Source organism: Pleurodeles waltl, chromosome 4_2 (genome assembly GCF_031143425.1).
Source record: "Pleurodeles waltl isolate 20211129_DDA chromosome 4_2, aPleWal1.hap1.20221129, whole genome shotgun sequence".
Lineage (NCBI taxonomy): Eukaryota > Metazoa > Chordata > Amphibia > Caudata > Salamandridae > Pleurodeles > Pleurodeles waltl.
In genome coordinates this window covers 379,804,181-379,828,882 of record NC_090443.1, presented here as the reverse complement: position 1 = coordinate 379,828,882, position 24,702 = coordinate 379,804,181, and the positions used below count along the sequence as shown (strand labels likewise).

Below are 24,702 nucleotides of genomic sequence, written 5' to 3'. Positions count from 1 at the left end.
AAGCCTCTGTGCTGCCAGTGCTTGATCCCAGTCATAAAACAATGACACCGTACAGCAAGAGCTGGCCCAGCTGCCAGATTTCTTTTACAGGTACATGGTGGACTCTAGGGCCACACCGGTTGAAGATCTTCACCTTCTCCCAGCAAGCAAAGCCATTTTGTAACGCTTAAATCGAGACCTTGAACATGGAAAAAATTTCACTAGCCAGAACACATTTTTACCAGCACATTTAAAAATAATCCACAAGCCAACTGTAAAAAGATTGATTAGCAGCAACAAAACTGAACTGGTCGTCTTCATTTTTTTTTTTAGTATCCCAGGGCTCGTATTTTTTTCAAACCCTGGTACAATTAAAAGAGGAGGTTATACTATACAACTTCTGATCAAATATGCCATTTATAAACAAGAAGCAACTATGAAAAAGAATGAAAAAGAATGTAACTAATAAGGACGGCGAATATAAGGGTGCAGGGCCACCAGCCTGCACTCACCCCCACATTCAGCAATACACAAGAATGCCAATTAAATACAAGGCTTATGCTTAATGCATCAAAATCACCCAACACATGTGCCCCACCATGTGATGGTCAGGGGCTGGAGGATCAGAAGACATGATCCTGCTATTCAGTAAGGTATAAGCGATATACCCTCACCGGCACCTATGCCAGACGCTGGGCACCTCAAGCAGCTCCCTACCTGTTTTTTCTTTGATTTCACACAGGACGTTGAAGAGGGCGGGTTTCATCCTGTGGCAGTTCAGTGCATGCTTCCTGCGGAGAAATCAAAGACACGGAGTGAAAAGTAGTCCGCGACACAAGAATGACACAAATCTACCACTGCAGCGGGTGACACGAGAAAAGCAAGCATGCGGAGCAGCTGACTGCCTCCTTTCCAAGACATTCACCACCAACTTGGTGCAGAAACTGAAATAGAGAAAGTTGCTCTTGTGTAACGAGTGAGAATGTATCAAGTAATGGGAGTAACTGTGGTTTAGGAGCAAATTTAACACTGTGACTATGTAGGGTCTATGAAGCTGCAGCGGCAAAAAAGAGTCATACAACATGGAGGTGAGAGCCTCATCTTTGGTTAATATCTACGGGTTTATCCATCTTGCAAGACGTCTAATGTATTGTAATTTTGGTCTTGTTATCATGTGGAGCTCCCCCCCCCCGCACACACATGGTTCTGCCTCCTGTTTGTGGTGATGTAAATTTGTTTTTATTTTATTCTTTTTTTTTTAGCATTGTCACTTTGTTCTGCAGAATTGTTTTTTATGGTTTTATGAATACTACCAAGATTTCCAATACACCAGTCTAGCAGTCATATGTGAGCTCTGTATACTCAAATAAACATTAAATAATAAAAATCATTGCCTCTCTTCTATAGAAATCTTACAGTGAATGTTCTTCACTACTTTTATCCATAGAAATTCAAAAGAAAATAGAAGCGCCTGTCAGTGGTTTACTAAGTTGAATGAGCCCGTTAAAGGTGGTGCTCGGTCCAGCTGCCCAGTCAGATTCCTTCTCTTTCAACCGGTTAAGCAAATCGAAGAAAAAAAAGAGAGAGCGCAAAAAATTAAATAGGAACAACTGACACAAAAGCTCCGAAGCACGGGAGAGTCTGAAAGTTTAGTGAAATAAAAAAATAAATAAAAAAAAACAGGCTACAGTTTCATTTATATAACAAACACTTATACATACCCGCAAAGTGAACAATATTCTAAACCGATTCAGCACTGGCACATCAAGTTCAAAATTCACAATAACGCTGTGCTGTGTTTGGTGGTACAGTGGAGCAGAGGGAGTTTTATTTATGTATTTTTTAATTTCGTGGCTCCCTGCAGGGAACATAACGCGAGCTCATTATACACCATAAATGTGTCCCTTGCAATGGGAAAGGCCTCGCTGCCTCGTTAATCTCAGATTTGCAAAATTCGGCCCATATTCTCACAAGGTGATGTGTTTGGACACATCGACAAACTGCTCCGCTCTCTGGGCATCAACCAGACCGGACCTGCACTTGATAGTATCACATCGTACATTTTATTTTGACTCGCGCAGGGGTCAGGGAAGGTTCCTATTGTTATTGCTAAAATGAGGCATTTGTTTATGCTGCGTTCCTACACGCATGTTTGGAAAGCTTCGCGCAGAACAGGCATTCTGGCTCAGATTGATAAGTGACAAAAGAGCTTTTGCTATGGACTAATAGCCCGAACTATAATTTAACGCCTATAATAAATTTCCATATATACACATACCACCTCAGTGGATAAATATGTAACTCAGACAAAAACAATACACGTTAAAAGAGCAAGCAATAGACAAAAAGAAAAAAACATCATGCACGTGTGTATACATGTTCCATTAATTAACTGTTACTTCTGCAGCACGGCCATCAACAACCTACATAACAACCTAAATAGGTTCTTCCAAGTTAGCATAAAATGAAACCCCCACATAAAATGATCACTTTCCAAAAATGGCTTAGGAAAAGATTGTACAAAATAACACACCGCTCGGTAATATTTGACTGCAGTCTTACAGTTTAGATTGATTAAAAGTGCTGGCTACCAAGATTAGTGGGGAGGGGGGGGGAGGGGGGAGAGTCCCTAGAAGGTCTAGTGAGTCATTCATCCCCCAGCGATCGATAGATCGAGTACTGTTAAGTTGGCTAATAGTGACCCCTGTTATTTACAGCATTACGAAAAGACAAAACTATGGCATAAAGGCTTATGCAATTAAAAACAACTTGTAAGGTGTGACTTTACATAGGGACATGTGCAAATGTTAACAAATCACTCACTAAAGCGTACTACAGTTGCTGCTTTTCACATCACGTGTCAGCTACTTCCAAACACCAGATGGGAGAGTGATCAGTATGTGCAGGGAGCGGGGCAGCGGGCTAAGGAAACAAGAAAAGAAACCACTAGCCCATACCCAGAAGATGACATCTTGGAAGGCACTCCATGACTATACTTTCCTACCATGGTTCATAAAGTGGTCGGTACCCGCAATCCACCTTCAACTAAAGTACCCCCTTGTCCCTTGGGGGCATTTCTGTCTTCTTCGCAGTCATTCTTATGCGGTGAGGATTTTACAGAGAGTAAGAAGGCGTAACCTTCAATGAAAGAGGAAGGGACCACCAATTCCGAAGCCAAATAGGCACAGATCACTTAAGCCACATGCAAATATTACCACTAGCTGAAGATCCAAGAAATGGGCCACATTATACCTAGGCCAACTTGGGTATCTGGAGTAGGAACTCTGCTTCTCTGCACAGGGGTTTCTAGAATCTGAACAACAGCATAGTCTTGAATTTTGCTTCCAGAAGGTCATCTTCAAAACCAGTAGCCATTGTGTCATTGTGTAGTATAGTACGGTATTCTTTGGGGCGTGCCCTTATATATTACTAAAACTGAACAGATGAATCCAACAGCAGTGAGCTTCTGTGTGACGGGTTTCAAGCACTTACAGAATTTTGAATACTTGAAATGGTTTTCTGCCAACTTCATGTTTAGAGGTGCCCCCCAACTTTTTTTTTTTTTTGCACATGGCCCCTCCTGCCTGCCTCCAGGCATGGCACCATATTATTCTACCCACCACGTTCCTGTCTGCAATTTACCTCTCCACTCAGCTTTTTAGCCACAATAACGGCTTTTGTCTCCTTGCTTCTACTCAAATAATTCTGAAGGAGGATATTTATGTCCCTAATTCAAGAATTCAAGGCGCAGGCATAAGGTTGAACACCTCAGGAGGCACAAGTCAAGGCTCAGTTCCAAGCAGGAAAAAGTAGACAGAATTATCAAGGCACCTTTGGGGGAGAGGAAAGAGAGTTCACCACATTTAGGTACTGAAGGATCTAGAGAAGCTTTTGCGATCGGAACATCAAGTAAATTACAAGGATCTGAAACCTCTCGGCAGACAAGACATTTTTTGTTCTAGTAAGTGCAAACAAATCTCTATCAGGTCTGATTTCATCAAGGAAATCCCAGAGAAGCAGAATACGTGTTTGATTCATGAACTAAACACCCAATTTGCTAGTATCCGTTTGCTTATTCTCACGTGGTTTTACAAGTTAAAAGGTTTGTGAATGATCTGGGGTTTGAAAGTCACTGTATGATCTACTCAGTAACTGCAATATTCTAATATCTGTCGCTTCAATCACCCAGGTGTCATCTGTTAAGAATTGTGTGAAAAGTTCGGAATGTTTTTTTTTCATGATCAATTTCCTTTAACCAATATAGACACATTAGGAAAGCACATATCTCAACCAAGAGCATTAGCTCCCAGTCGTTCAACTTCTGTCACTTTTCAGGTGACTAGCTAAAATCATGGATCATATAATCAGAAGACCGGAGATCCAATTCTGGCTTCCATCACTAGACCACAATGTGGAAATCTGCTCAAACGCCATTAAATTGTTTCACTGTGCATTAATTAGCGCCTCCACGTGCCCAACAAAATTGGAAATTCTCAGAGACATTAAGAATTCTATAGATAGATTTATATTTTGTATCTGAATTATCATGTGTTTGTAATTACAGTGTTCTTAGAGGGAGATTCCAACAATCAAAGTGCAAGGCCAATGTGTGAAATGTCAAAGGGAAGGGTACATTACTAATCCAGTGGAACAGTTGTCAAGCACCCCCCCCCCGTTTGACCCATGTATTACTTAACATAGCGCTACCCTGAACTGACAACAGTCCAGCTTTGCACTTTGGGAGGGTTGTCGACAGTGTGGCAGTCACCCCCCTTAAGCGTAAGATTTGTGAATTCAATAGCCATTTTCTTATGGGCACTTGAGAGAAACTGGGTACCTCCCAACTGAGAATAGGGGGATTACTGTAGCTAAGATCACCCTACTGAAAATGTCTATTTACCCTCCTGCTGCTCAAAAGCAATGCCACAGTAACTGAGCACGATCAACATGATAAATCATTTTATAGTGTGTACGTAATAAGTGACAAAATTATGTACAGCTCTATGGGAAGATTTGCATTTTGGACAGGTTTCTAGTGTCAATGTTTGTGTTGATTTTCCAAGAAGTCCACTGGTCTGTGTTTGTATCTTCATTTAACCAGTGAAATGTTTTTTTCTGCCGCGTGTACACAGCAAAATATCCAAAAACTGAAATGTTGCAACTGGGTCTAAGAGATATTCCTTATAAACATTACCAAATGAGATTTACCACTAAAGACGCCAATTCAATCATATTGGTCTAGGTAGTAAAATAAATTAAACGGTTCACACAAAAGACAAACACATATAAACACACCAAAAACATACCAGGAGCAGGAATTGCCTGGCCTCCGGCAACGATATCTGCCCTAGTGATATTTATGTATTTCCCCATCACATAGCTGTCTGTTTACCAACGCCAGATTTGATTATCTGCTGTCGAGTGGGATGTCGCGGAAACGCAGCCACACGCTTACACAAATGTGATCTGGAGACACAGGGAGCACAACAGTCCCATTGAGCATTTTGGTGTTAGTGGAGCCAATGATACAGGTCAAGAAAGCCCCACCAAAGGGCACTCCATTCTGCCTGAACCCATGCAAAGTGAGGAGTGCGTGAAGGCCAGCACATGCCTCGCTTATTTTACTTTACTTTTTTACCCCCAATTTTTTTTTTGCTAGCTTAATTTGAAAAGAACCGTTAAAATGTCATTTGTTTTTTGTTGTGCAGAGACCTCCATGTTTCCTTACTTCCCCTTCAGGGTCAAAACATGAAATAAACCCATGTAACATCTCCAGGACCCTTTTATTTTAGAGACCAGCAACAGTGACTCTCTGCATGCATTGATCAAAACACCAGAAGATTATTTCCGAGTTAAAAAATAAACTATTCATTTTTAAATGCCTTTTTAAATTAAGTAATATTTTGCAGAGTTTGTCAATGCTATATTAATACTTTCTAGACGTAATATAGTAGCATTATACCTAGCCATATAGCGAAATTTAACCACAATATCTGAATTTTCCATTCACTTAGGACACACAGACAGCTCGAGCGCAGAATGGGCCTGGCTTTCTCTTTGGGGGAGGCAGAGGAAGACGTCTACAGACAAGAAAGCACTGTGATTTGCTAGCGGTGACACTGTTATCGCATTATTTAATAAAAGGCTATGAAATTATTAGTTTAATGACATTTGGAGTATTATTAAATGCCAGGGTATAGAGAATAAAGGAGATACATGTATATTTGCAATGTGCATTACATTGATTACATTTGTAGTATACATTTTAATGAGTATTGTGCCATGTAATATTGTATTTAAAAATATTATTTGATATATTTACTTAAAAGAATATTTCAAAATAGGAGAGATTGAGGTATAAGACGTTTTGGTATTCTGCACAGAGGCCTCTTCCAGTATTTTACAACCAACACAGCGCGTTGGGTCTCTTATTAATACCGTCCACCATTCTTATGGTTTAATTGCATAGAAAATTGACATTACTGACTATATTTCCAGCAATGAACCGTGGAGAAATTATAATGAGTGTTTTAAAATAAGGATAGGTACAAGCACGGCTAGAAGAGCCGGTGCTTTGTATGCATACATATTGAAGTGAGGCGATTCTGAATGGGGGCAGATCACTGGAGCGGCTGTGAATACACAGGGTGGTCACCACAACAATAGGAAACAACGTGAAAAAAGCAGGCCCACTGGTCTAGGAAACAAAAATAAACACGCGGGGCTAGACCTGCCGCAAACACGTCTACAAGCGCGCCGGGTGCCGGTACCGGCACAGTCCTAGAAAGCAGGACAGATCGGTTCTTCCACTTAACACACGTTTTAGATGAAACGTAGAAACCTGTTATTTAATGAGACAGCTTCCGGCTGCTCTACTTTTTAACTCCTGTTTTGCATGATTCAAGTGTTCTGTTGTGGAGTACTTAAAGACCACGGGAAGTAGGTTGATGGTCCAATTCTAGCTCCACCGAGCGCCTAAACAGTGCGAGATTTGGAACTAAATGGCCCTGTCTCCGTGTGTCGAGGAGGCTTAAATGCTTTGTTGAGAAACCATTGTAAGCCAGCTAAATACTGTCATTAAACGCTGCGCATCTGGCGGAGTTTGGACGGAGTCCGAGGTAAGCCGCCGAGAATCTTACAGACACTATGTGCCACCGAAGCTATAACGGGCGGCTGAGGGCCCGTTGACTTGAGCTACCAGCTCACCTACACGCGAGGAAACATCATATCAGCCGGCCGGTGGCCTTGTCTGCACATTGTCAATTGTAGATCCGGGACAACATGGGGTTCGAGTCCTCACTACCGCCTCGACGCACTGTGTGATCTTGGGGGAAATGTCGCTGCAGCTCATGGCTGCTCAGTTCCCTCATTGACACAGCCGGGAACGACTAGATTAATTCTGGTTTTACATTCAATAAAAATGGAGTGAAAAATATAATATTTTTTTTCACATTCCACAAGATGTGCATTTAATAGGAGTTATAAACCTGACAGGTAGAGAGAAAGATGTGAAATGGCGCTCGGAATAACACCCTAGAAGCCAGTACCCAACGATGCGGCTCTGTCCAATGTATGTATTTTAGGAAGCCGCATGAATTGTTCAGGTTTGTGTATTTTTACACCACAGTGCAAATAATAAGCTCCTCTACCCAAGCGATGCGATGCCTCTTTGATGGAGCTGGAAGACATGTGATAGCGACTTTTTTTTAATACAAAAACGATTCCTACTTTTGGACAGTGCGATATAAATACCATACCATGCGTGTCCCCCTGTTTAGAGAACGTTGTACTAACCCTTTCTATTGCAACTTTATATATATATATATATATATATATATATATATATATATATATAGCCTAACATCATAGGACCGCACCAACTGACTGCGGGGCGAGGGGAGCTAAAGGAACTTGTGACATCCGATCTAATGACTAGAATATTGTCTTTGTACACGGCAAACCTGGACGCTACTCTTGACGTCAGCTCTTGAACAGGTTGTGCGATTTTGAGAAGAAAAAAAAACTTTCTGTCATGTTTAGCGAGTGCTCTTGACCATACTGTGCGATCTCGGGAAATCTCTGTCTCCAAGTGCACTTTTCAGTTTCCTTTTGCGCATAAACTGTGAAGTCCTAGAAATGGGGTGTATTCTGGAGTGAAGCGCTATGCAAATGTAGTTGGACATACATTACCAGTAACACTTTGTCGACAGAGCACGCGGAGTATTTACAAAGGGCAGAAAGCCTGCCCCTCCACAGGGGGCACTGCACAGCAGCCCCCCTTCAAAAGCACGTCCAAAAACAAAGCGTCGTGCTCACGCGCTGGCAAGTTTTCACACGGGCCAAGTGTGTAAAATTGATTTCAGTGAAGCCACTACAGAGAAAGGTTATTACCTAATTTGCATAATTAATTCAACGCAGGAAACATTTAGGAGTCTCCATATTTTTACCAATTTAGTTGGAGTTTGGCTTGGTGGGGACTGGCATTGTTCAGACTCTATTCCTTACGTGCAGGGGGAGTTAGCGGCGATATTAATTGCTCGAAGAGAATTAAAAGACACAAAGACACTTTTAACTTCTGGTACTTTTGAGAGATTTATATATAAAACCGATATGTCTGGTGCTGGCCGCCACCTTTGGCTTTGTTAAAACTTGTTTTTCTTCATTTTTGAAAACCTTTAGTCTGGTGGAGGGGCTGCCCCAATTAAAAAACTGTTATTATTATAGAAACGTATTGAATATATTCTTTTACACACACACGCACGCACACGCTCGCGCTACGGGCTGAGAAGATGAGACCTTCTAAAGGTAGCACAGATGACCTCCCAACACCTGACAGCCCTGTCAAGTTCACCTGGGTGCAGCTCTTGCAGCCTGTCACACACACATACAAAAACCAGCCAGGGGGCATGTGTTCACAAGTGGTAGTGTGTCTTTACATGTTTCAATGTTTTGCTGCAAGTGCGCATATAATTCCTTTCTTTTCTGTTGTCTTCTTACCACTGCCTTTTGACTGTGCACAGATTGCTATCCGTTGGTCATTTCGAAAGTGCAGTGCACCATACACGCACATACTAGTTACAGCTTGCTTGGTTTAATAGAACTGGTTGGTGATGTCTGGACTTCTACCATCAACAACTGCTGCTGTAAACGCACTGTGGTGTCAAACTGTGCTGGTACTACAGATGACACCTCTACAATAAAGTCAACAAGCAGACAGCAAGTCCCTTGCTTAACCTTATACGGGGACAACCCCCTTCTAGGTCCTTTCTTGCACTGAACTATGTCCGTAGGGTGACCGCTACCTTCCCGCTCATTACAGACACTGTTTCTAGTTCAAAACTCTATCTGTAGTGTGACCCAGTGGCGTAGCGTGGGGGGTGCAGGGGGGCCAGCCGCACCGGGCGCAACATCTTGGAAGAGACTAAATCCACGGGTTAGGGGGCGCAAATTACTTGCCTTGCCCCGGGTGCTGACAACCCACGCTACGCCACTGGTGTGACCACCCTTCATCCAAGTCATTACGCACACTGTTTCCAGTTCAGAACTATGCCTGTAGGGTGACCCTACTCCAGGTAACTATGGGCACTGTTTCCAGTTCAGGCATATGTCTGTAGGATGACCACCCCCTCCAAGTCATTATGGGCGCTATTTCCAGTTCAGAACTACGTCTGTAGGGTCACCAACCCCCTCCCGGCCATTAGAGACACTATTTCCAGTTCAAAACATTGTCTGCAGGGTGGCACCCCCTACTCCAGGTCATTATGGACACTGTGTCCAGTTCAGAAGCATATCTGTAGGATGACCACCCCCTCCAAGTCATTATGGGCGCTATTTCCAGTTCAGAACTATGTCTGTAGGGTCACCAACCCCCTCCCGGCCATTAGAGACACTGTTTCCAGTTCATAATTGTGCCTGTAGGGTGACCACCTCTCCTCCAGGTCATTCCAGCTCTGCTTCCAGCTCAGAAGTATGTCTGTAAGATGACCACCTCCTCCGCCCCCCACCACCAAGTCATTATGGAGACTGTTTGCACTTCATGACTTTCGTTTGACAGTCTAATGCATTACGGGTGCTGTAGTCTTACTTTGCTCCCTTTAAACTAATTAGATTAAACTATCTGAAATCAATGATTTGTAGGTGAACAGTTCAGGACTGGAGACAGTGTCCATAATGATCTGGAGTGACGTGGTCAACCTGTTAACTGTACAGTGCATCCTACACCTAAAGGGCATTTCAAAATGAAGTGAAGAGAGCAGCGGGTGTCTACCCTAGAGGTCTGAAAACTACAAAGCTGCAACGCTTTACATGCTGAGATACTTAGGCCATGGCTGTCATCATCTTATATAGCACCCAATAAGCCATTAGGGTGGCTCTTTCTGTGGCCCAGGGGTGACTTTCCAAATGGATCAGGAGTTGAGGTGAGGCCAGTAAGGAAAGGAATTTGCTTCTGTTTACAATTTTGAAAGTGAAACTACAAGTATCAGAAGACAGAATGCTGACTAAAAAGCAAGGACTCCTGAAGGGGTCACACATGACATTGGGCCATGTGTTAGCTAGGAGGCCCCAAGTGACTTATACAAATAAGCCACGCCAAGCAACACCTGACAATTATTTTTTTCACCCAATGTTCCTTGTCTCATGTAATCAGCAGAATACAAGAATTCAAACAGGCAACACTTTCGCTTGCAAAGCACAACATTCATAACGTTTTGTTTTTTAAGTAGCTTATAGCTTGAATTACCCAATGTCAAGATGAAGGAGCCTATCCATTTCCCGGGCTTTTTTCCCCATTCCTTGCACTTACAGACCAAGAAACCATACTCTAAGTACCAGAATGTAAAGGAAAAATTGAACTTGGGGAGATCATGAACACATAAAATTAGTGTGACCTCAACATCCCTTGCGCTCAGGCACAGTCCTACCCATACATGAAGATGACCCTTGCGCCACCTTCACCCCCTGCACCCCGAAGCCACTTCCATAAAATCACATTTCATTGTTCTGCACTGAAAGCATCATCCGTGTCCTCACCTGGCCTGCGCCTCATCCAAGCTCTGGTCTGTGATGGTCATAATCTGCTGCAGGATGTCTCCAATGTCCTGCTTCCGACCCCCCTCGCCCTCCTGTCCCCCAGTACCATCCTGCATGTGCTGGGGCAGGCCGGGGTGCCCGGCCATGCCCACCCCGGCGTGGCTGTGCATCAGCCTGGGCTGCTCATCCATCGCCAACCAGCCCCCCTTGGTGTACTTCTCTTCCTCCTCCTCCTCCTCTGCTTCCTGATAGAACCACGTTGTCTTATCCGTTTTGGGAGAGGGGCAAGGAGAAAAATACGGCGGGGGCACCCCCCAAAAACACACGCAGCTCTCTCCACAAACCCAATGCACGCAAGGATCCGGTAAGTCTGGAAAATCAGGGAGGAGCAAGTTCTGCCACAGTTGTGAGGAAGTATCCTGGAATATGTGGGGAGTCAGAGAGCAGCAGCTCTGAGGCCAACCAGTCTTGGTGATCTGTCAAATCCGGGAGTAGCAGCACGAGGATCCCTAAAGATCTGGAAAGTCAGTGAGCAGCTGGGAAACAATGGGCTCCATGCAAGGATCCTTAAACACTGGGAAGACGGAGAGCGGCTCCAAAAACTAGGAAGTCAGGGAGGAGCAGGAACAAATTCACCCAACTTGCCAGAATTCTTAGAGATAGTCAACGAGCGGAAGGAACAAAATCAGCCAAGTGCAAGGATCCTTGGGATTCAAGGAGATCTGAGAGTTACTGGACAATCCCGCAATGTAAGTCTCCTTGGAGGTCTATGGAAGTCAGCAGCAGGGTTAAACGAAGCAAAAGCCGGACGCACAAACCCTTCTTTCCTTTGGCCCAAGGATTCAGTGCTGTGCGGACACTGAGAAGGGAGGGTTCTCTCCTCCAAGTCCTGTTTCCTCCTGCACACCGAGCTGCTTCCTCCACACACAGCCTGTGTGAGCTCTAATCCCTCTCCTGCAGGGAGGGGGGCTGGATCTGTCAGTCTGGCGGAGGGGGGCGGAGGAAGATGCGAGCAAACTTTCCCCCAACAGATCCTTGCTGGAGGTGGCACGCTGCACCCCCTCCTTGTTTGTTTTGCTTTTCTCTGCTTCTTCAGAAGAGAGGAGGCACAAATATACAGGGGGAAATCTGCCCGGGCACCTGTGTTTCAGAGAGGAAGCTCTGCCCGAGCCTGCCCACTTCCCTAGAAAATAAAGAGAAAAGCCCGAAAATGACGAACAAATTATCCCAAAGTCTGCCGCTGCTTTTGTTTGCAGACCTGGTTCCCTGTGAAGCTCCTACATAAAGCAGCAGCGGCACAGGCAGAATGGAGGCGAGGCCCCGCCCACGTTCTTCCTGATTTGCCACCGGGGAGGATGGCCCCTCCCAGGGCTCGAAGCTGTCAATCACAGGGTTCAGAGGTGGGAGGCTGTGAGGGAGGGAGGGAAAACTGTTCCATGGAGAAGAGAATGGGAAGGAGCGCAATCAGTCTTAAAGGTGCAGCCGCCCACCCTGGCAGGAAAGAGGGGCCAAGGTGTGATGCTACCCTAGGCTCTACAGTGAAACTGTCCCAGAAGCCGTCTACACCATATTCTCACAGTGCAACAAAAGGTATTAATTGCGTGCCCAGCAGTTCTAGACCATTCAGAGTGCAGCCCAGTTTACGCACTTGCCAAGTGCCACCACCAGCCAAGTTTCCAAAGTCCATAGGTGCCTATGTGCTCATGTCCAGTTTTTTTCCTTGCATTCTGGGACATGTAGTAAATTCCACTATACAACCAGCAATAGAGCACCAGAATGGAAAAATAAACAGTAGAATAGGCACCTACAAATGGAGCTGGTGAACCTGGCATTTATGTACAATGTGCATTTGGCACCTTCGGCAGACCTGTCCTTTTTGCCAGCAGCACTTTAGGTACTTGCACTCAAGTGACCCATGCGTATAATGGAAAATGCAAAACTACACTTGTCAGCATGCAAAGTGATGCTTCCTAGAAAAAAATAGGACATGTTGCATCTGGCTGGCGTCTAGTTGGCAAATGACCCATGCCAGGTAGGCCACTTTCAGCCACCCCTGTTTGTTCATTCACCACCACTATGCATGCTGTCACTTTTAGACCTATATTTATAATGGAGGGGAACTACATGTCCCATCATATCTAGAGGTGGTGGCTGAAAAAACAGGAGCCACGTCATCAATTTCATGACACAGTCACACCTGACAGCAGTATTTTCATGAGAGGGATGGTAAAGGCACTGGATAAATATAAAGTAGGTGTTCCACCCCATTTCAAAACTAAGTATTATACCAGAAAATACAAATTGAAAAGTAAATTGAGAATTGTCTAATCTTCCCTGAACACAGGATTGCCTTCATTGTGTTAGAGTACTGGCCCTGTCCATTCTAATAACTCAAAACCTAAACACAGGACAGTTATTTTTCTCTTAGAAAGTGAAAACTGCAAAGCCAGGTGTGGCTCGAAGTGGCACACATAACATGATTTATTTTAGGGGGTGTGACATAATACCTGTTATTTCATCAAGCATTGTCCTGATTCTTAGACAAAGGGATATTACTGTGGACGGAACAAATAGTCTTCTTTCTGTGTTACTACCTCGGGAACCTTTGTACAGAGCACTCTTGCTTTTATGTTTTGCGCCCCATAAAACATTGACAATGGCAGTGCTATTTGTATGTGTTAGATCCAGGAATATGCCACGGAGTGGTCCAGTTTTCGTTTACTGTTCTCGAGAACAAGTGCCTTTTTATCTTTTATCATGTCTTGAAGAAATCTGCGAGAAACTCGGGAGTCATTTTTTGGAGCAGGCATATTTTCATTTCATTCCAACTTCAGCAACATTCTCCACGGTGGTACAGATTTTATTTTATTATATTTAGAACTGTTGTATAGCCAGTCTCTGTGCGAAACAAAGTGTAGAACCAACTTCTATTAGAAACCTTTTTTTTCTGCTGTTACATCGAGTGCAATAACCTGAAAAAGAGGTAGACACAATGGTTAGTGCATACATTTTTCACTTCTTAACTCAAGAACCTCTTAGAAATTGTGCAAGTTGTTTTGGGGTATTAGCTTCAGAACCATTCTCCAACTAGTTTATTTTGACTTTTTTGTACCCCTGAACTGTGTGAAAGCAAATAATGCAACAACGAAGAAATATAAAAATGAGGAACCTGTAATGACAAACCCTTTATGGTGAAAACCCCTTTAAATATTCAATCAACAACAATAAACAATGACCACAAATAAGAAAATAATCTAAATTCTTAACAATATCCACAAACTTGACCTTAGCCCTAAAACCAACTCTAATCCTAAACTCAACCCTTACAAAACTCCCTCAACCAAAGCAGTAATCCTAAAAATATTTTCTAACTTTAAGCCTAAAAGCTCTCTAACCACTAACCTTATCCCTAACACCTACACATTTGTACTGTGTTGGTCACTGAAACGTGTGGTTCATACTCATGTTGAGATGTAAAACTTCTGTATATGATTTGTATGGAGCATCCACATTGCGCCCACTGACACTGAAGATACTCTCCGCTGGTGTTAATTGGCGCACCAGTGGAACTCCTCCTACAGACCCAACATAAGGGATGTAAATCATAATGGAAATATCTTCCATTTCCACTGAGGACCAACATACTATACATAGCTCTTATTCTTGCCCTAAACCTAACCCACAAGCCTAACACTATCCCTAATCTAAGTTCCAAACCATATCCTAATATAAATTCTAACCCTAAACTTTGGCCTTACCCTTATCTTTACTTTCAGTCTATTCGTATTTCTAACAGTAACCTTACTATTAACTCGTACATGTTTTAATAATGAAAATACATGTGTGGAATGTTAATTATAGTATTGTTATTAGTACTTTTCATTTTCATCTCCCTTTGTTTGAATTCATTGTGTGTTTCTTCATTGTTGTATAATGCCATAGAAACTTTTTGCAGATGAGCCATGATTTTATGTGTCACCAGCTCGGAAACTGTTCTCCAAATCAGTTGTGGATTTACATGTTACTATTTCTAAAAACATTCCACAGTTCTGATTTCATGTTTAATGAGCCCCAGAAACAGTCTAGCTGCAGTCCCATCTATGAAGTCTATTAGCCCCAGAAGTATTTTAAAGTAACTACTCATGCCCAGCCGTACTCGATGGGTGGCCTCACATCCCCTTTTCTGCTAGCCCTTCACTTGGTTAGCGGAGTTACTATCATAAAAAAGACCACCTCCTCTCTAGAAATCCTACAAAGAAGCTACTTTACATTTGAAGAGTCTATGATTTTTAGACTTTTTATTCCTTCTATGACCTTTTCAAGTGACCTTATCTATATCCCACAGGGACCTGCCTCTAATTTTGTCCTCTTTCTAGCAGAGTACCTCTTGTGCTTCATCCTATGAGCTTCTAACTTTCCAGTCCTATGTGACCTTACTATTCACCTGGATTAACCTAATTGCCCCCAGACAAGTCCTACATGCTCCAGGGCTCCAATTATACATCTACCCATATGGCTGGTCCACTCTTGACCTCCTTTTCAGCAACTGTCCTCTGCTCCGAACCAGTCTTCCTCTTCTGCTCCTTTAGATGATTCACTCTGCCATTCCCTATTCCCTGTCTCTTAGATATATTCTCTCTTACTAGAAGTTCCCAAAACTACCCCTCGCTCACAATACAGTGCTTAGTCTAAACTTAACAGTGATAACTTGAGTAATGCGTTGCCCCATTCTACAGCCTCCTTAAAAAATGGCAATATTAACCTTGACACATAAGTAGGCCTTGGTGAAATTTAATTTATGCTGGCGTACTTTATGTAACTTCGGGAATTTCGTTTTACGCTTGTTATGCAAAATTCCCCAAATTACACGACATTGCATATTTACCCTGCCATTCGCAGTAAAAGCAAAGCCCTTCCTTTCTCACAATATCATTTATAATTCTTTACACACCATAAAATCAGGATCCCCATCAGATCCCTGCCCATTATGCATTCTCTTGCTAGCCTCTGACATTATCAAACTCATCTCCTAAAAAATAAAACACAGCGGTTCCTATTGTACTTTGTAACTTTAGGCCTATCTCCCTCCTTTCTTTCCTCTGAAAAGCCATTGAAAAGGAAGTCAATTGCCAAATATACACTTATAGTACCAATCATTTTCTGTTTGATGCCACTCATTCTAGCTTCAGAACATGTCATGGTACTGCAATCAGTCTGCTATCCATTAACAATGGTATACACAATATTCTGGATCTGGGATGATCCACCACTCTTATTCTTCTGCATGCTTTTTGCAGACTTTGATATGGTCTCCTGCCCTTTCCTACTTTTACTTCTTTATCAGTATCAAGAGCCAGGCCTCTGCAAGACTTGCTTACTGCCAACCTCTCGAGGCCATTACCATTTCCACTTTCTGCTCTTGTTATTCAGAAGTTTTTTGTGGCATTCCCCCGGTATCATCAGATTCCCATGCCGTTAAAACATTTACATTGCTCCTTTGATTGCTCTTATCCATTAGTCTGGGCTCAACATCATATTGTGTCTGATGATGCCCAAATCATCATCAGCATTGGCAATGATAGCTCACATATTCTGACTAAATTCTCTTTTTGTGTGTCCTCTGCTGCCTGCTGGATGTGTGAAAACTGTCTCAAGCTTAATGTAGACAAACTTCAATTTAGTTATCTGGACGGGTGCCCCCTGAGCTTGGCTCTAGTCTTACGTCAGCCTCCTTAGCCACAAAAAAAAACCCTCTCTCCTTTTCTAATAACATCTTCTCACTTTTTCTCCTTGCAGATGCCCCCCAAAACCTTATCTCTTCAGCTAGAAAGATGGTTATCGTTTCCATCATTTTGTCTTGACTAGATTACTGAAATTCCCTGTACTTTGATCAGGGCCACTTGAGTATTGCAATTGTGTGGCGACTTTCTCATAATTATAGATTTTCCCCATTTGCCACATAACCTTTCATCTGCCACATAATCTGCAGATTTTAACAAAGCAAATTTTGTTTCTAGCTCAAAAGGTTCAAAAGTTACTAAGAATACAGCAGCATGTGTTGCCGCACAGTGAAAGGCCCTTTGTAAACATGGACTTGTCACCTTTTTGTTGCTTAGTGTAATATGTGGGTATTAATCTGGTACTGATAAGGTGCAACCAATGCCCAGGCAGTGTTACCAAGTTTAAAAATGATGAAATAATGAAGTAATACTACTGCAAAATATGACACATGATGCAGTATAATTTGCCTTTTCGTGCCACATAACTAACTCAACCCTGCCACATAATTTGTCCCTCTTCTGCTGCCTAATTCCAGTGGCCCTGACTTTGATCTACCTGAATACCTTGTCAACTGCCTTCAAGTGGTACAGAATTTTACTATATGGTTGATTCTCGATCTCCCTCCTTGCACTCCTATTTCAAGACGCATTAAACCCATGTTTTGTCTTCCCTCAGCCAAAGTGTCCTTCTTCAAGGCAATCTGCATCTGTTTTAAAGCCACCCACTCTAATTAGACTGTGGGGGTCATTCTGGCCCTGGCGGCCGGTGACCGCCAGGGTCACCGACCACGGGAGCACCGCCAACAGGCTGGCGGTGCTCCCAAGGGCATTCTGACCGCGGCGGTTCAGCCGCGGTCAGAAAGGGTAAACCGGCGGTCTCCCGCCGGTTTACCGCTGCCCCATTGAATCCTCCATGGCGGCGGAGCGCGCTCCGCCGCCATGGGGATTCAGACACCCCCTACCGCCATCCTGTTCATGGCGGGAAACCCGCCATGAACAGGATGGCAGTAGGGGGTGCCGCGGGGCCCCTGGGGGCCCCTGCAGTGCCCATGCCAATGGCATGGGCACTGCAGGGGCCCCCGTAAGAGGGCCCCACAAAGTATTTCAGTGTCTGCTTTGCAGACACTGAAATACGCGACGGGTGCAACTGCACCCGTCGCACCCATGCAACTTAACCGGCTCAATTCTGAGCCGGCGTCCACGTTGCAGGGGCATTTCCGCTGGGCCGGCGGGCGCTCTTTTGGAGAGCGCCCGCCGGCCCAGCGGAAATGTTTGAATGGCCGCCGCGGTCTTTTGACCGCGGTGCGGTCATTTGTCGGCGGTACCTTGGCGGACGGCCTCTGCCGTCCGCCAAGGTCTGAATGACCCCCTGTATACTTTCATAATAAGTTCTGCATGTACGGTCCATCTCGACGTCTGTGGTCATTCTCAATCAATCTTCTTTCCATTCTACACATTCACCACACTCACTTACAATGTCTTTTTCTCCTATATTGAGTTCAAACAGTAACCAAAACTTTTTAATGTCACTAAAATAATATATGTAATATACTTACTTACAGGATTGACTAGTTCTCTTCATCCATTGTCTGTTGTGTCATTTACATTTTTCTTCTACTCACTACAGCATACAACATGGGGCAGTGGTGGGGGCACTTCAGCCATTGGCTAACTTTATTGTGAGTGACTGCATTCTGCTCTTTCACAAGGAGCACAATCTACTTACCTGCCATGAACTACAATGGCAATGTGTGCTTTTTACACCTCAGAAATAATTTTACTTTTAGACAATTAGGTTAAAATGTTGGGCCCGGTGGGCTGCTTGCAAAAAAGGTTTTAACAAAACCAAGAGAAAACAGGAAAAGTACTGAGAAAACCAAAAGGCTGGCAACCAGTGCCAAATCCACTGCCTTTGCCAATACTTGTTTTATGTTACTATTTGAAGAAGCATTCTCCAGGCTAGCTTTCGCTTCATCTCTAGAAAGATCAGCAAGCATTGCACAGGACATTTTTATTTTACCTGCAATTACTTCTTAGAATCTTTTTACAGAACCAAGGGCCAGATGTACCCAAGGATTTTACTCATTCTGTGTCTATGGGGAAAAGCTTTCGTACATATGGCCCCAAGTTCACAAGGATTTAAGCCATTCATAGAACGCCAAGTTGTATGTCTAGATGCATTTCAGAGTTTAGTCCCTTTTTCATTTTTGTTAATTGTAGAATTATGCATTAATTAGCAGTCACATTTCCTTTCATTCCTAAGTCAGGCCAAGAGTCATTATAAAAGACAATCCTGATATTATGGTTTAGGTTCGATGGTCATTCTTCCAAGCAACCCTGTTTTTAGCTAAAGGACCACTCTGAAGTTTACTAATATTTTTACCTGCTTTTACCTCGAACTAGTTGGAAAATAAACCCTGTGCTTATAAAACATTGTATGAGGTAAAACCTGCTCTTCCCGCTTCACAACACTTCTCTAGTCTGTAGGCCAGTCCAGATTATGTTATCTCTCGCATTATTCCTTAGCCCACTTTGTATCTGTCACCTTCTCCAGATATAATATCAGTAGAATTCCAAATTTACGTCATTAGTGATGGTATCATTCTAGAGAACAATCCTCCTCCACTTGCGGCTCGTGCTAAGCTGAAGGGGTGGAGCGGCATGAGCACGGGGGGGAGAATTAAATAAAAAAAACGAAAAAAAAAAAAACCAAACACTTACCTCCTCTGCCGCACGCCGCTCCTCTGTCCCTCATCGACTACAGGCACAGGCTCCCAGCCTGCCCTGCACCAATCCTGCCGCTGCTCAGAGCAGCGTCAGGATTGGCTGGGAGCGCCCAGCCAGGGCGCTGCCAGGCAGTCTGGGAGCCTGTGCAGAGAGCCCTGTGCGCATGTGTGTTTGGATGGCCCCAGATGGCCGGCCAAACACACATGCGCTCTGACGGGGAGTGCTGTGCCCTCCCCATCAGTGCATGTCATCCCCATGGCCCCACCCCTTTCCCCCCAAAATGTTCATAAACACAGTTTATGATCATTTTTTAGGAAAAGGTTTGCAGCTGCTGGCGGGGGACAACACTCCTCCGCCCTTATGGAGGAGCCGTCCCTATCTTTATTATTTTCCGTTCTAGAAAACTGAGCAGTCCTATTTTTATTTCCACTAGTTCTACAGTCATTCTGCAGAATAATATATTCTTTGCTATTAATAGCTTTAAAACATTGTACTCAGGAGTCTTGGATTGCAGGTAATTTGATGCAGAGTACCACTTTAATGCAGTGCTGTTTTCACTTAGAACCATCCTTTAGAGCAGCCATGTTTTCATCTAGTACCAGTTCTAGAGCCATTCTGCAAAGCAGTCATAGTTTATTGTTTTCTAGCTCCAGAATCATTTAGGAGAACAGTTTTTTTGTTTGTTCATGGCTCTAGAAGCATTCCCAGTTAAACTCCATTTCACGTTTCAACAAACAAAATTATTCTCCTAAGTGGTTCTGTTTTTGATACAGTATTAGCACGGACACTATTCTCTATGACTCTACTGTTTTAATCTGTGATTAACTTTAGAACTACATAGTATGCTTGTATTTATGTCATTAACCATAGAACCATTTTACAACACAATTGTCTCAGGACATGTAGTTATTAATTGTGCAGGGCGGTTCCAATAATCGCCAGAACCATTCTGAATTGTGCTCTTGCTATTATTTGCCAGCAGTTCTAGGAATAATGTTTTTATTCATGACTAAACTTTTCTCTAGAATAACAGTTGTTTTCGTGTCTTACAAGCTACAAGTCCCTTTCGAGAGCAATAACTGTTTACTGGCTCTAAACGATTAAATAATTCTGAAACAATGTGGTATTTTTCTCTCGAGTATGATTCAATGGTTTGTCTGGATCTCTGCTGTTTGAATCTGTTGTTAGTGACAAAATCATTCTCCAGAGTATTCCTTTTTTATGCTACCAGCTGTCATAATTTGCCAGAAAGCAATCCGCTTTTGTTATGTTACAGGATATAGACAGAACTTTATCCTCCACAGCGTGTGTGTGTGTGTGTGTGTGTTGGTTTGTGTGTATATATATATATTTTTTTCACTAAAAAAAACAAAGGTTACAGGGACGTTATAGTTAGGAAATAGAATTTTAAAAAACATAGAAATTCACTTAAAAACACAAAGTTTGTCAGGGACATTATAGTTAGGAAGTAGAATTTAAAAAAACATAGAAATTCACTTAAAAAAACAAAGGTTATAGGGACATTATAGTTAAGCTCACATTTTAAACATACAAAACCACAGAAATTCACCAGTTATAGCTATAGTTACTTCAAGTAACCCCTTGGACGTGCACAGCAGGAGTTGGGGAAGCCTAACTCTCTGGGTGTGAGAATAGGTGTAAGAGGTTGCACCTGGCAGTGAGAGTGACTGTGAGAGTGTCTTGGTGTGAGAGTGCATGTATCAGTGTCTTATTGGGTGCGTCAGTGTCTGTGCAGGTCTGTGATTGGCTGCCTGAGGGTGTCAGTGGGTCCGTGAGTGGGTGTGTGAGAGTCTGAGTGAGTCTGTGAGTGGCTGCTTGAGTGTGTAGATGGGTCTGTGAGTGGAAACGTGAGGGTCTGACTGGGGCTGTGAATGAGTGCATAAGGGTGAGTGGGTCTATGAGTGGGTGGGTAAGTGTCTGAGTGGGTCTGTGAGTGGGTGCGTAAGTTTCTTAGTGGGTGTGAGAGTGGGAGAAATTGATAGAAAGACAGGGAGCGAGAGAAAGAAAGTGATAGGGAGATGGAGAGTTTTTTTAGGTTTTGATGTAAGATATACTTAGAATCAGATATTTCTGTACAATTTAAAATAAAAAAGGTATCTGTCATTTTTTAAAATTAAAATAATTTGTAGTTAAAAAAAAGAGAGAAGGAAGTCTACGATCTTCACACTGAGCTATTGCCTTTTCTTGTTTCCTTTTTTTAGCACTTTATGGGCTATCTGGGACCACAAGGGGGCCCTCAAGGGTTCCCCAGCGGTCCCTACATATTTATTTATTTATTTAGCAAAATGCCCTTTACGGGCTACCTGGCACCATGGGGTAAGCCTCAAGGCTTACCTCAGGGGGCAATTGCGTCAGAAAGCAAAGAGCTGCTTTTAACAGCAGCTCCTTGCTTGCTGAAGAATTTCATCTCTGTTCCCTGCACGTGTGCAGGGAACAGAGATCAAAGCTTCATATTTTGACTGCGGGACCTGCTTTACAGATCTCGTGTCAAAAAGTGGAGTGTTTGTTGTGACTTGGCTGCAGCTTCAAATCTGCAGCCAAGGCACAGCAAACAGCTATGTCCCGGGGCTGAGCACCCCTGTACATAGCAGGAGCCGGCCCTGGGGGGTGGTGGTCCCCAGAGCCATCAGTGGCTCCTTGAGGGGGGCTGTGCAGCTCCTCTCCAGATGGTGGTCCGTGGGGCTAATGGGGGTCCAATATGGACCCCCATTATTATTTAATATTTGCCATGGGGGTGGTGACCCCCTGGGCGTGAGGGGCCGTGCCTCCCACTCATATTACATTATTCGCTCGAGGAGTTGGTGGTCCCCGGGACTGTGGGGGAGGCGTTTGGGCCTTCCCATGTTAAAAACGTATTTTTGCTCAGGGGTGGTGATCTCCGGGGCAAGGGGGGCCGTGGAGTTCCCCGCTCATATTACATTATTCACCCCAGGAAGGTGGTGGTCCTAGGGGCTGTTGGGTAGGCCATCGTGCCCACCCCCCCCCCACAGTAAAAAAGCATTTTTGCCCAGGGAATGGTGGTCACCGAGTTGCTGGGCGGCACGCGTCCCTGCACACGTTAGATTATTCGCCCCTGGGAGGTGGTGGTCCCCAGGGCTGTGGGGGACGCCATCGGGCCCCCCATGTTAAAAAAAAACATAAAAGTGCCCTCAGGACCTGGCCCACCTGTGGGCTTATTTAAAACCAAGTGCGGGAGCCCGCATTTGTTTTTTAAAATGTTTTACCATGGATTCGTGACCCTGTCACAAATTTGCTGTAAAATAAAAAAAAATGTTTTTAGCTGAAGTGAGGGGGGGTCCCTTTGGGACCCCAGCACCAGAGCCAAGGGGTCAGGGTGTTCTTACCGTGTTTTTTTAAATTCTTTTTGCAGGGACTCGGCTACAGCCAAGTCCCAAGATGGCTGCCAACACTTCAGCGGCTTTGTTGTTGAAGTGTTGACAGCCAATCAGAACTCAGCACGAGATCAGGAGGGGTCACAAATCCGTCACGTCCCTAGATACACAAATTTGGATTTTCTTTTTTTTCTCTAAAACTACTAAATGAATTACACCGAAAGGTTGCTTTCTGGATCAGGTCCTATCTTTCCGCCACATTTGGTGTAATTCTGTCTAGTAGTGCTATCAAAATCCATATGGAAAAATGAATGGGGAAACCGTGTTTTGGGGCCCCACCATTTTTCTCCCCCTCCCCGGACAGATCAACCTGAATCTTTCCAGACAGCAGCTGACCTGGGAATTTTCTTTCGAAAGTTTCGTGAAGATTTGTCAAGCGGCGTCAAATATATAGGCAAGTAAATGAACACTTTTTATATAGAAACTAGGCCCTAACTGTAACTACCTAGTAACTATATATATATATATATATATATATATATATATATATATATATATATATATATATATATATATGTTTAATATTAAAAAAAATTTTTTTTAAAGTACTGGAGTACTTTCTAGAAAGGTTTGTGGTATTGCCGAGGTGCGAGTTTAGCATTTCTCCATAACTTTCTGCACTTTACTACAGTGGTAATAGACAGGAGAAAATACCAAACCTAATACTTATCTTACACTGAGGGTATAAAGCATAACACAGCCAAAGAGCACCTTCACTGAAAAAAACAAATATTAAGGTGACGTTATAATTAGGTGAATATGCTTGTTAAAATATAACATTTTAAACTAAAATAAACATACTGAAATTCACCAGTTATAGTTATTTCAGGTAACTGTAACCCGCACACTTGTCACGCACTGCTTATGTCTTCTATTACAATTCTTATGACATCATTATTGTAATCACTGATGACAAATGGACTGACATTATTAATGACGACACTGTGCATTGTAGGGAGGCAAGTTATAGTTACTTTAATAACTATAACTGGTGAATTTCAGTTCTTTTTAGTTTAAAATGTTTTATAATTTCACACATTGTAATATAAAATAACTGATTATCACAACTTGCTTTCAATAAAGCATTGTTTAAATAACATTAAAATGTCTTTGAAGGGGGCGTGGCCAAGGAACATGGCCGACAGGACGTGCTTATAGTACGCTCCCGCCTCTGCGACATCCTTCAGCGATCATGCTGCTCCCCCGGGCTGGGAGAGCCGCTCCCCTCGGATCGAGAGGACTGCTGGAGAGTTCCGGTGCTCCGGAACCCATTTTTGGAGACTGCCGGATCCGGAACAAAGGCGGCGCATGCACGATCCTGCTAGCCGCGGCAGAGCTTCCTGGGCCGCGCAGTGCCTTACCGGGGCCAGGAGTGTTTCGAGCGGTTGTGGGGGTTTGGAGAGGTGTGCACCCCCCTAAAAAGAACTGTGCAGCTGCACCCGTGGCTGTCCCAGAGGGTTCTGGGCCCTGCGGCTGGGGGGCGGACCATAGGCAGTGACGTTGCTGTTTGGATTGGGCCTGAGAGGAGAGGCCTGATATTGGATCACCTCTGGAGCTGGCCTGTGCTCTGAGCGGCAGGTACTGGTGCTGAGCCTGCTGGACTTGGACATTGCAGGCCTGGAGATGGCGCTTTGAGCGGGGAGGTGAGCGGCTGTGTTCCCTTTGGGCGGTGAGGTGTGGACTGCCCTTCTGGCCTTCTGGCCTTTTGGAACTGTATTGTGGGGCGGCTAGCTTCGTGGAGAGAGCACCTGGAGGTATCTGCTGATGGCCTG

At 43.7% G+C, this 24,702-nt stretch overlaps 1 protein-coding gene across 6 annotated transcripts in view; it reads right to left on the bottom strand.

Moving 5' to 3' along the window:
* Window positions 1-12,322, bottom strand: part of PBX1 (PBX homeobox 1) — a 385,571-nt gene extending 373,249 nt beyond the window's left edge. For 3 of the 6 annotated variants that reach the window (XM_069231496.1, XM_069231497.1, XM_069231495.1), the window contains exons 1-2: window positions 11,011-12,298; window positions 697-770 (exon numbers count right to left, since the gene is read on the bottom strand). In XM_069231496.1, the coding sequence (XP_069087597.1) occupies window positions 697-770; window positions 11,011-11,201 (265 nt within the window). In that variant the 5' untranslated portion in view covers window positions 11,202-12,298. Of the gene's footprint in view, window positions 1-696; window positions 771-11,010 lie in introns of all 6 variants that reach the window. The other 3 variants (XM_069231494.1, XM_069231492.1, XM_069231493.1) reach the window with 3 other exon arrangements.
* Window positions 12,323-24,702: the final 12,380 nt, after the last annotated feature.